The sequence below is a fragment of the Trachinotus anak genome, unplaced genomic scaffold, assembly GCF_046630095.1.
Source record: "Trachinotus anak isolate AG129_WGS33_773 ecotype Australia unplaced genomic scaffold, CSIRO_AGI_Tana_v1 ptg000008l, whole genome shotgun sequence".
In the NCBI taxonomy this organism is placed as follows: domain Eukaryota; kingdom Metazoa; phylum Chordata; class Actinopteri; order Carangiformes; family Carangidae; genus Trachinotus; species Trachinotus anak.
Window position 1 is genome coordinate 11,168,288 of NW_027273859.1, and position 12,838 is coordinate 11,181,125.

The 12,838-nt window shown below is 42.0% G+C and overlaps 2 protein-coding genes across 3 annotated transcripts; both read right to left on the reverse strand.

The window, feature by feature from the left end:
- Positions 1-439: 439 nt before the first annotated feature.
- entpd4 (ectonucleoside triphosphate diphosphohydrolase 4) lies at positions 440-6,947 on the reverse strand. Of its 2 annotated transcripts, none has more exons than XM_071482585.1 (13): positions 6,812-6,947; positions 6,335-6,462; positions 6,041-6,238; positions 5,747-5,952; positions 5,436-5,586; positions 5,176-5,279; positions 4,794-4,853; positions 4,454-4,584; positions 3,645-3,811; positions 3,213-3,537; positions 2,729-2,814; positions 2,449-2,610; positions 440-1,713 (listed from the first exon to the last, which is right to left on the reverse strand). In XM_071482585.1, exons 2-13 carry the CDS (start codon positions 6,340-6,342, stop codon positions 1,479-1,481), a joined length of 1,833 nt encoding a protein of 610 aa, XP_071338686.1. In that variant the 5' UTR covers positions 6,343-6,462; positions 6,812-6,947; the 3' UTR covers positions 440-1,478. The 2 variants fall into 2 exon arrangements, with proteins under 2 accessions (XP_071338686.1, XP_071338685.1); XM_071482584.1 differs by having other exon boundaries at positions 4,430-4,584.
- A 661-nt stretch (positions 6,948-7,608) lies between these two features.
- LOC139623928 (uncharacterized) lies at positions 7,609-12,156 on the reverse strand. The gene is made up of 6 exons (XM_071482586.1): positions 12,123-12,156; positions 11,466-11,807; positions 10,871-11,196; positions 10,330-10,496; positions 8,877-10,108; positions 7,609-8,451 (listed from the first exon to the last, which is right to left on the reverse strand). Exons 3-6 carry the CDS (start codon positions 11,118-11,120, stop codon positions 8,058-8,060), a joined length of 2,043 nt encoding a protein of 680 aa, XP_071338687.1. The 5' UTR covers positions 11,121-11,196; positions 11,466-11,807; positions 12,123-12,156; the 3' UTR covers positions 7,609-8,057.
- Positions 12,157-12,838: the final 682 nt, after the last annotated feature.

Consider the following 12,838-nt stretch of genomic DNA (forward strand, 5'->3'; position numbering starts at 1 on the left):
TTTATGAGAATGGGACAGGCGGACGGATGGACGGACAACCCTAAAACATAAGGCCTCCAGCCCTGGCAAAATATTTTTATGCTTCTGCTTAAACATAAATATTTCAGCACCTTTTTTCAACAGCTGATTAACCTCACATACAGTGCAGTTAAATTATTAGTCTCATTTAACCCATTTTTACTACCAATAGCCACCTCTAGGGTCAGATCTGCAAGTGAAAACAGGGAAAGGCATTGGTCAAACAGCACTTGGCTGCATACAGATTACTACTGATGCCCTCATGCAACATTATTGACATATATCAACTACCCAAATCTTTACAGTAATTTGGTTTAAACACTTACCTTTTCAGTGACGGGGTCAGTTTTAGAATAAACAATTTCAGATTCATTCTGAGACAATACATCTACTCCTCATGAAATAAACAGCCATACAAGTATACCATAAAACCTTTATTACTGAATCGCAACATTGCTATGTGACATTTATTTTGTATTCATCTGTGCAAACATCTTACCAGACCATTTCCATATAAATAATGGGGCATGTGCACTCATTTACAGTCCCCTCACAGCAGTGATATGACGGCTTCTGAAAATGAAGCCCAACATAAACATATGCAACAGTATCCACCGTAATAGTCAGATGACTCAACACAAGAATTTCAGCAGGGCTTTGAGAGAGACTGATACTCTACACAAAAGAGCAGATGTGAACTTCCCAACAGTGACAAGACATGTATTGCACTAGAGGCTGAACAATTTGGGAAATATGGACTCACTCACTCACTCACTCACTCACTCACTCACGCACGCTGGGAAGTGCTGTGCAGTCTTTCTCAACTGCATTACAAAGTGCTCCCTCCACTAATTAGAAATTGTATTGCCTTTGAGGTCTTTGTCAACAACAACTATAAAAACAAAACAAGAAAATGTGATCATGCATATAAAAGGCATAAGGGCAAATGCCTACACATACAAAATAAGAAATTGCCACTGTGGTGTATTTGCCCACCATTGTTAAGTCAAATAGTATACATTGAAGTATACATTACATATTTATTTGGGTATTGAAGATTACCTAGACAGAAATGTACCGTTTTGTTTGTCTTTTTTTTAGATATGAAACAGAAGACACCTGGAGGCAGCTGCCATTTGAAATTGACAAAGGAGTGTGTGACAGGCAAGAAACTTAATTCTAAAAAAAAAAAAAAAAAAAAAAAAAAAAAAAAAAAAAAAGACATTTCAATATCAAACAAAATAACTTAGAAACAAACACTGGCTCAGGTAAGTCTGAAGACTCACATAAGATCTTCCAAATTTATCAAAATCTCAGTACCATCTCTCAACACATAGCAGGGAGAGACCCTGTTTTCGGGGCTCACTGAACAAGCAGAGAGTTTCAGAAAAAAAAAAAAGGGAGTGAAGATTGGCTTTGGAAAGTCAGACATGCTGTCCAGACTTTACGCTCTACAAAATTTAGAGGTTGATCGGGAGGGTGGGTGAGCCAATGCCCTCTTCCAACCATGGTACAGAAGAGGGGGAGCAGCGTTGTGCCGCACGCCGGTGAATGCGGCGGAGTCGCAGTAAGTACAGCATAATAGACAACAACACAATGAAGAAACAAGCCAGGAATAAGTAGTGGTTGTTGACAAAAGAGAAGCTGTGCCGCCAGTGAGAATGCACTCCTTTCAGGCTTTCCTGTTGGATGTCCCTGAAAGAGGCCAAAGAAAACACAACAGATAAATTAAAAAAAACTCCACACATATTAGACCAGTTCTGAACACAGAGATAATGTGCTATTGACAAATTTAGTTCAGGGCCCTGTTCATCATATATTAGGACCTATTGAAGTTTGATTTGAAAGATGATCTAATAAGAATCCTTAAAAACCTTTATCTTTAACCTTTATTAAAGCTTAGTTTAAACTTCTCTTGAGCTGCCATTAGCTTCAACCTGCCAAACTGCAGTCTTTTTTAAAGTAAGATGGATCATGGACCAGCTCCTTTTCTTGAATGTCAACAACACATTTGAACACATTTCAGATATGAATTAATTTTTAAAGAGTAGTACATTAATAAGATCATGAGATTGAAAGACACAGGTGGTTCTTGTGTAATAGTGTTGATAATATGTCATTTATTGGAGGCTTTGTTTATTTTCACAGTTAGGATATTATGTTTGAGACCGGAGACTGTTTTAATTTAATCCTGCTGCCAAATGCAGTAAAACGTCACCATCTCTGCAAGCCTTAGTGCTATGCCTGTTAACCAGCCAATCCTAAGTATTGTACCAATTCTCCACTCATGTTCAAAATAAGAGTGTTGTTATCAAGGATAGCTCTGAAGGCTAAACAATGTCTTCTCTACCTACACTGAAGAACAGATTGGAACTAGATGAGATTTGAGGAGACCGTTTTTGCCGACAGGTGAAAGAAAATCTATCTTACCTCAAAGGCAGAAACCGCGTTCTGTAAAGTATAGCTCCTAGAGTCCACTGGACCTCTTTATCATAGACCAGAAGGGCAGTTTTCAGGTTTTTATAATTGGTTGGGAAAGAGAAACCTGAGTGTAATACTTCGTACATCCATGCCGATTTAAAACACTGGTACCTGCAGACATGAACATAAAACGATTGATAAAAATTCTTGTCCAAAGAAAAATCTTGGGAGCGAATCCAAGTGGTTAGTTGAGCTTTAGATGTGGTTTCAATAATCCTGTATGACTCACTTTAGTCTGTGAAGATCAGCATGTGAGGCATACAAGCCAGAGTCAAAGCGTTCCCTCAGAGTCTTCCACTGGGTGGCACAGTAACTCTGTGAATGTTTAACCACAACGTCAGGAAAGTTTCCAGTGATACGACGTCAATAAATAGTAAACAAACCTCTGTTGCTCCCAAATAATTATACTATTAAAACTACAATAGCATTATAATATAAAAGGCATGATGGTTTCAAAATCCTTATTTCAAATGGTCATGTGTAACAGTCTGAGAAAGAAAACACTGTGCGTCTTAAAGCGAAATAAAAATAGCCAGCGTTGGTGTGATGATGGACAAATTTTAACTGCACTCAAAGACAATTGTGCTTTTAACAGCAATAACATTGTATTTCTGAAAAGATTAAGCTATATGAAAGTGTAGGAAATAATAAGTTACTTATTCAGGGTATACGCTGCATGTTTCATGAGAGTGATTTTTCTATGCGGCATTTACCTTAGCAGCCTGGGCATATTTCGTAGCGTTATAATCCCCGCCCATGCGCAGGACATCCTCCGTACAGTAGTAGAACTCAGAGAAGCCGTAGAATTGACTGTTGCTGTAGTCAATGGCTGGCTGGTAGATACCGCTGAGGGAGGTTTGGGTCTCATTGGTGCGGTTGAGGAACGGTTGGAGAATCAGGCGACATTTGTCAAAGTCTCCTGTGCCTCGCAGATAGAGCTTCTGTGTAGATGGACCAATCTCATCCTGCAGGTCTGTGGGTAGACAAGGGTCCAGGAGGGGGGACTCTGCTGTCTCCCCAGCATGCTGACCTAAGAGCCTGAAATCAGCAATACAGGGTAAATCCACACAAAGCTGTGTACTGACTGGTGGGAAACATTTGCACAAAATATAAATCAAGTAATTATATCTGGCTGTGGATCTCACTTGTTTCGAGTGGCAGTATTTCTGATGAGGCTCTCCTCATATCTTTGGCGTGCTGCATTTCCTCCAAAACCCAGGAAGGTGGACACATAAACACGATAAACATGCTCTGTTCGATGTGCGTCACACCCCAAGTTGAACTCTGCCAGTAAGTTCTTGGCAACTTCCTCCTAGGGAACAAACAAAAATCAGCCCGGGAATGATGACACACTAATTAACCTACACACATCCACGTGTTTAATATTTCTACATGACAGCAGGGCTGACATTCAAAATATTAATTACTACAGCAGGTCGTCTATGTTTTGGGCCACATTAAGAGTGGAGCTAAATATTGATATGTCTGGTTTGATGTATTTGAACACATCAAAGAACAGAGGCTAAAAACTGACTAAAAAGATGTTAGTGAAAATTCAGCTGAACTTCATATGGTGTAAAGGAACAACAACAGCAAAAAAGACAAGCAGTGTATGCAACATCTGTTACTATAAATAAATCACTATGACGCAAACAAAAAATCTTGACACTGACAACTTCCTTTGTATTTGATGGTCTTCACATAAATGACTTAATGCTTTCAGTCTTAAATCCTGCTATGGAGTCATGCAGCAGGCTTACAGTATGCCTTCAATAGTGATGAATGGAGAGCAGATCATCTCCACGGGGACAAAAATGGTGCATACAGGTTTAACCAGGGAATGACAGAGGTTGGAAGGAGGGAGAAGAACAAAGGGTGAGTGACAAAACCCAAAGACAGCACAAAAACAGAATTGGTTGTGGATAATAACCTGCTGTGGAGAAGCAAAGCTTACAGTTTTGGGCACTTCGTATGCGATCTGTGTAGAGACCCCGCCCATGTCCAGGACACCGGCAGTCCTTTTCCTCACCAGCGCCTCCTGCTGATCACTGCCCGGGACATGTACCTCCACTACAGCTTCCCCATCTTGTACAATTGACAGGAAAAAGGTGAGACAGTCAAGCAGGGAAAGTGCATCACGTGATAACTGTGCAGCTACAGACTTGTCTTCCCCACAAGAATCCTAGTATTGATTAACTTGTAGCACATTAGCTGTTTCGTTTGCATAAAAGCAAAACAAAAATTAACTTTTTGAAATCGTATGCCAGTGAAGTATTACCTGCTTGGACCCTTACCATTGTGCACGTGGTTAAACCTTCCTAGGACAAAGTTTATTCCAATCCATGCATAAACTCCTAAAACCAAGGAAAACAATTTTCAGGGTTATTATACAAACTTTTATCAGCATTTTTAATGCTGCACTAGTTTTAAATTTAAATGTAGGTCTATAATATACAGAAGAATTCAACACCCTCTACTTCAGGTAATGCAAACTTGTTGCCCTGTTTAATTTGGGAGAAGTGATGAATCAGCTGCATTGTATTAAATACGCTCTAAAATGCTTTATCAAGTCAAGAAGCTGAATAATGTGGCAACTGCAATAGATTTTAGTTGAGAATAATGCCTTTTGTTCCTGTCTATTTTTAATTTTAATTTAGAAATTTTATTTTAATTTACCTTCCTGTTTTCCAGAAATCACTTCTACATGGGAATCAGAGAAGAGGAAGTTGAAGTGGACTGGGATGTCTGTGCGCAGATCCTCAAGAAGTGCTTCTTGTTGACTGAGATTAAGCAAACACCAAAACTTCATCATCAATAACAGTTTTCACTTTTCCAATACTCACACAGTCAGTGCTGTTTAATAAACCAGTGGTCTGAACACTTCATGCAGTCTTATTTACATCTTACGAGGTTATTCTCACTAAGCCCAACTGTACCTTTCAGGAAGGATTCTCATTCCAGCTGTGCACAGGATATACAAGGGTGTTTCTTGGTGCTTGTTTTTGGGAATGTGTTGGGCTGCAAAGCTCAGCAGCGGATATATATAATTACTGGCTTTCTCAGGTGTTTTAGCCAATTCAGAGATACCTACAAGGGAAAAATATACAGATCAAACATACTATTTTAGAATGGGCAAATAACAGGCTATCTTATAATTTAAACAAACAGCGCTAAATGTTGAGTAATTAATACCCTGTCATTTACAGAACATTTTGACTAATGCGAAGCCAAACACTGAGAAGCTTACCCGGTTTGATCTTCATAACCACAGGCTTGCGGTGTTGATCTCGCATTTGCCGGATGTCTAGAAGTTCATGGGGATTACCATTGTGCCGGGGCCAGCAGTACACGAACACCCTAGAGCCACTACTGCCGCAGTCCACCACCAGGCCGTAGTTCAGGTTGGGGTTGCTTGTATCCGTTGCATCCACATCAGTCACCCTTGCCAAGTGCCTTTTAAACCAAAAAAAAAAGTGTTAACTTTGACATAACACTGCCTGTGTTATGACATAAACACTTAAAACAGCAGCTGTAAGGTTACCTGTGGAAGTGATTTTCCTTTCTGATCCAGCTGGCGTGCCCCTTCCCAGCGACAAGCAGCAAGTAGAGCAGTCCTACGAGGCAGAGCACCAGGCCGATGAAGAGCAGCTGTCTGAGGGAAGGTGTCAGGAGCCGAGGAAGAACCTGGGATGACAGGCTGAAATGCCAGGAGGCTGGGAAAAGGCACGAAAAGCTGATCCTGTCAGCAGGTAAAAGAAAGAAGAGCCTCAGCAAAGATTTCCTAAAATAGAAAGTTTGAATCAAACTTCATTACCACAAACGACATCAAACCTACCTTCCCATGGTATAGATTGTCTTCGACTTGAGGGTTTATTTAACGTCAGTCATTAATCAGTCGGCTGAAGGAGGCTGGTTTGGCTTGTTCCACGGCTTCATCCCGTTTTCCTTGTTCATCATCATGACCTTTTTGAGGCAAATATCGTACATTTTAACGCTATTCGGTCCACATGTACGAGCCTACTGCTGCGTTATTGCATGAGAAAAGGCCTAAAGTTAGACCAAGTGAACGGTAATGTCCCCGCTTCGCTACCGATGCAGTAATGTGCAGTTTTATGTATTTGCACTGTAAAGGGAAACTAGATAAATAAAAGAGCTGCTACTGTTAAAAATGAAGCAGGTAACATTAGCATTAGCTGTAGAGAGTGACTGTTGAAGCGAGCTAAAAGACCTGAATTTGATCTATTTTTACGAATCGTCAGTGTCACCACAGTAAGGATACATGTTCCTGGCCTTTAACTCACTTAATACTTACTAACAAAAAAGTGAAAGTCCCTCCATTTCTCGAAAATTGGACATTTCTGAGCAGCCAGATGCTAACCGCTGGCTAACGTCAGGCGAGTCTGTGTGGCACGTCTCCGGCGAGTGACGTGTTGAACTGTCTGCGGTGTGTTTGATTCTTATCTCCGCGTCGTCCGGATAACAAGCAACAGAATAGGTGAAACCCACACCGCCCAACACGCGTCTCCTTCTTCTCCACTTAGCGGCGGATTGCAGCCAGGATTAAGGTGCACTACTGCCGTCTAATTGTAGGAATGCGGACCAGGCAAAAACAACTTGATAAGTCCCGCTTTGTTTGCAAGTGACTAAATAAATAAATAAATTCCTCAAAGTTTGTTCTTTAAGTCTTCCCGTGGTCACTCTTTACTGTTTCTGTGTCCATTAATTGATATTTATACCTTTTTTTTTGTCTGTTGTCCTGAATTTATTAACCTATATATCAAATGATCATATTCTCTAATTATATACATAATTTCAATTACTTGTATGCTGTTTTTTATATTATAGTATATGGTATAGTAATGTTGCTATCGTGCAGTGCATATCTTAAACCATTTGTCATATTATTTTCTCTTACATTCTGAATTTTTATACTTGGATTGTAAACCTTGTGCAATGTATTTTGGCAATACTGCAGGTAATTCATCATGCCAATAAAGCACAAATTAAATTTGGATACTTGCCCATTAGATGCAGTGTTGTAGTCCGGTTCGTCCCAACCTCAATCTTACTAGTCCCTTCTTTACAGAGGAACAACAACAGCCATGGAAATAAAGATTTCCCACTGCTTTATTGATAGTGTACTGAGAGGGCATACACACCACGGGGTTTCTCACGCATATGCAAGTAAGTAAATAGGTTCTCTGTTTAATGCATCATTACCTTAGAAGAACATGACAGTCAAAAGATTTAAAACACGACAAAGATGATACAAAACTATTGCAATTCATCCCAGGCACTGTAGGAATAAGTCCACCGTGTTTTGATATGAGACAAGATTTAAAAGCATAGTGCAATTTGTCAGTGCAAAAACAGTCTGAAAGATCATTCTGCATCTGTGCTAAAAAAAAAAATAATAATAATAATAAAATAAAAATTACAGAGTTGTAGTAATACAAGCTGAGATACTACTGCAATTGACAACTGTGCAAAAAGTGTATTTTAATTTAAAGCATTGTTTATCCACCTTCCAACTTTACTGGAAGCTGGCTGTCTCTTCATTACACCCAAACAACTGTGACTTTACTGACTGCCTTAAAGTTCAACCACTCGGTATAACTGATTTGCCAGCAGTAACTCAAATCAACAAACTTGAGTCTCTTGCTCCGTTGTAGTATGTTTCTCACTGTTGGCATTACCACATCTGTCCGCACCAGTTCAATGTGCCGTACCCGTCCGAGTGGCATGGGAGTTAAGTCTGTAGAATTTTCAGAGAAAAACCAAGCCAAGTCCCCTTCACGCAGTACATCCTGTAAGACGCAGTCCAGAGGGCATGGCAGGGAGACCAGTGAGAGCTTCTCCAGTAAAGGAGAACCATTCAGAAGACACTTCAGCCCCTTCTTCAGGGACATCCAGAACATGTTAGGCATCATTTGGCTGTGATCACAGGAGAAACTGCAGGTATATGAAGGAAACAAAGAAGACAAAGAGGATTACTTTGATATGTAGTCAAACTACGAGTTCAAACATACCCCTTTCCTCAAATGAGCCTAGAGTTGAAGACACAAAACATTTGAGGCCTACTACAAATTATTTGATTGAAACTTTTTAATTTGATTCCCTAAGCCAGATAAAACTAAAACTGCTTGATTCTGGATTGCCTCAATTTCATTTTACAGTTATGACTGAGATTTATATTAGGTCCACCAGAATTATCATCAGTTCCCTTACAAGGCACATCACAGCTTGGTGAAATGCACGACTACATGTGCAGTTTGTATGAAGAACAAACGGTAAATCCTCTGACGCAGTAGGTCAATTTTTGACAAGGGTCAATAGCTCCCGGTGCACTACCTATTGTAGCTCAACAGTAGCCTCACCTGAGTGTGAGAGAGCGGAGGTTAGGCAGCTGTGGAAGATCGTGATCATCCTGCTGATCCATCTGGACTTCTTGTTCTTCCACTAGCATGGTGGGAGGCTCAGCAGAGATGAGCAGGTCTCTCAGTCTGGGACAGGCTTTGATGACCTCCAGCAGAGGGCTGTTAGGGCTGGTTTTCACACCCTCCAGGGTGAGAGAGACCAGGGAGGAGCCTGCAACTTGCAGGGAAGGAAGGAGATCTACCAGAGGGCCTGGGAAGTGTACTGAAAGGCTCTGTAGCTGGCCTGACCAGGTCTGGAGGCCTGCAGCTAACACAGACCCCTGGCTTCCTCCTCTAGTGTCTTTGTGATCATCAGTGTTCACAGACATGGAGTAGATGTCTGGACATAAACGGCCTACACTGTCCAGGAAGTCGCAAGTTAAGCCCTTGACGTCCTTTAGACGCAGGATCAGGTGTTTACCACCTGACTGTGACAAATCTCTCCCTCCCCTTTTTTCCTCTGCTTGGTTCAGAGAGCAACTGGGCTCTTCATCTCCGCTTGCATCTTCCTCACCCTCGGCACCATACTCTTCCCACAGTATCCTCTCCTCCTCCTCTTCATCCTCATCCACTGCTGCTGCTCCTTCTCTATTCTTACTCCAAATATCCATGCCCTGCCTGTGCCTCCACACCTCATCCATCCTTGGTACTCCTTCTCTGACAGTGAACTCATCTGTCTGGCTAAACTCTCTGTGCTCAATGAGAGAGCAGGCCTGCGTAAGGCCCTCCATGGCCACTCTCTCCAGGCCGGGCAGGGAGAGGAGTAGGTAGGCTGCTGCCGCCACACGGTCTCCCTCTTGTTCCCCAAACCCAATATCCAGAGCTAGGAGACTGCAGAGAGGGAGAGGAGACAGGGGAGCAGAAAAGGAGGAGGAGGGGTCAGAGGAGAAAGAGGAAACAGGAGATTGAGATGTAGGGGTGCAGTGAAAAGACGAGGTAGAAGGACTAGCAGAGGGTGAGCAGAAATCCCCACCTCCAAGAGGAAGCAGTGCAGCAGGGGAAAGGAAATGACAGCGGGATACATCTAGATGGCGCAGGAAACGGCAGCGGTGAGCAATCATCCTGATCACAGATCCGTCGCAATGCATACCAGCCAGGGAGAGTGAGCGGAGGGCGGGTAGACAGCAGAGAGTTTCAGACAGGACTTTTGAAGGCAGCTGCTGGGCTCCAGATAGATCCAGACTCCACAGACCCTAAGACAAAAAGGAAGTAATATGAAGGAACGCCAGACACAAGACACCAGAGCAGTGACAAGGTTTAAATCGCTAAGTCCACAAAAGACAAAAGAGCCTGAAAACGTTTCTCTCTTTGAATAAGACACGCTGATCCAGTGTATGTGCAGCTGAACAAAACACTAGTTTTGAAATACAAACACTTGAGGACAGAGGCAAGGAGACAGTAGTTTCTATCTGACCTGACAACGTGCAGCAATGTGGCCACAGAGGGCAGAGGTGACCAGACCAGGACACCTCTCCAGAGACAGGCCACGGAGCTGGGGGACCAGCAGGAGGTGCAGGGCCGCCCGGGACAATTGCTTTCTGGTGCACAGCAGCCCAGTGAGCTCTTCCACCAGCTTACCAGCTACAGGGAGGTTACAGACAGAAAGAGAAGTGGGGGAGGGGGGTGGGGGGTGGGGCGATTAGATGTGATCATTCACACTGTAAATCATTGACTGTGTGGACGGGGGGAAGTTGTAAAACATACATGATGAAGTAGTTTATTTCTCAGGCATTTTGCTATATATAGATATAGTAAATCAGTGTATGACAGTTGCTGTGGTTCACATGGTTAATGCACACGTAATCTCTAATAGACGGACAAAATATGTGATCACTGACTCATGGTGTAGTCACTTTAACTATTTACAATCATCCTGTGTGCTGCTGTCTCAAACTGAAGCGCCAAAAGCGGGAGCAGGCAGGTGACTTTTTTTCTATAAGCCCTCACAAACTCACGCAGTAAGTTGAAAGGCCCCATTATGTGCCTGAAGGAATACTGGTCCAGGTAGTTGTCAGCATAGTCTTTCACCCACACTCCCTTCATGTTGTCAGCAAGGCTAAGCAGACACAGCTTCGTCAAGGAAGGGATGGAGCCATCTTCATCAGTCTTCCTGTGTCTCCCCATCCACATCATATTCCTCCCCCTCCCCCGCCCGGCCTGAGCCTTCGCCCCATGGTCTTCACCAAAGGCCCGGAACAGCGGCATAGCAGGACCGCAGAGGCTGGCTGTGGTGCTGGAGTGGATGCTGGATGTGTGAGATGTAGAGGCTTCACCCTGCTGCCTGTGGGAGATGAGGAGATGATCGACAGGAAAAATACAAACTAGTTATAACATGAGCTATTATTTACTATTTCATTATTGTTGATTTATCAGTATTATTCATATATTTTCACTGGCTATGTCACTTTACTGCTTTGTTTTTGTTACATTTAAGAAGAGAGGCCTGCACAGGACTGTGACTCTACTGTACACTGATTATACTACTATTAATGCCAGCACATTTACTGCACGTAGTAACCTACGGAGGATTTTTATTGCATTGACACCTACCTGCCGACTGGGAGCTTATAGGACTCCAAAGAGAAAGACGACAGAGCTGTGCACTTGTGCACAGCCTTTGCTCTAACTTCCGCGATTCACAGCAACACTTCCTGACTGGAGCGGTGAGACACTGCACCCCCGAGTGCGGTCTCGCAGGAACATCCTCCTCTCAGGCTGCGCATACCGCGGAGGATAAATCAAGGGATAGCCCTGAGCTCTAACCGAGGTCTGAATCCGTAATCAACCACATGTCGTCAGCGTGTCCGTGCATATTGTCAATTTGATTGCACTTTGATTTGCTCGGTGACGCGGCAGCGCACAGTCTGAGTGGCAAATGTCTCCCTGAAAGACCTAGTTCAGGGCAGCAGAGAAAAGCGTGACTGAGATGGAGCTACATTCAAGGCCGAAAGGCAGCATCAAACTCGTTTTAGGTTATTAAACAAGTTTTTTTAAACGAGTTGCCACTAAGCAAGTTGCTTAATGAAACAGGTTGTTTAATGACCTGTACGCACTTGTCAAACTAAATGTGTCATTTCGCAGACTATAATGTTATATGTGTAACTGAAAAGATAACATTCAAAGCTAAAACATACATTTTCAGTGGGTGCCCACAACTTAAAGGGGTTTAGATTAAATGACAATTATATAGCCTACTTTTTCACTTACCTCCGCAGGTATCAAGTTACACTGATTGGTTTCATGTTTTAAAAAATAGCAGACTTGGTTACCAGGGGTAACATATTATTTCAAATCAGGATAAGCCTTACTGTATGTTAAGTACAATCTGAATATGTATCCACTGTATGTGTAAATGTGTGTGTAAACTGTATATAACTGTCTTTACACACAGTCTATGATGTTAAGGATGACATTACTCTGATAAATTGGTGTGTGTGTTATTATTGAGTGCTCTAAGCAAACAAAACACAAACATCTCATGAAATGTTTTAACAGGTCAATACATGTAAACTAAACTATAAATGCTAAATAAGTGACTCAGAGCAACACAGAGGGAAAAGACATATAAAATATAAAAGACACATACCCCCCTCAAAAAAAAAAAAAAGACAAAAAAGACAAAAAATAAATCATAAAATAGTCCTTTAATTTGCAAAGAAGGGGGTGGGTGGGACCTTGCCATTTTCTAGTTATTGCTTCTTCTTTTTTTCACTGGCCGCAACTAATATTTTGAGAATATATTTGCCATCAGCTGTAAGTTTGGCCATAGACTATTTTTACTGAAGCTACCATCGGTCTCTAACTGGGTTGACTTTTATTTCTACCATTTCTTTACTATTTATAACCAGTGAGAGGCATACAGTTAATACATTTAAGGATCTGCGATAACTGATGTATAGTCATCCTCCAGCGGCTGTGACTAT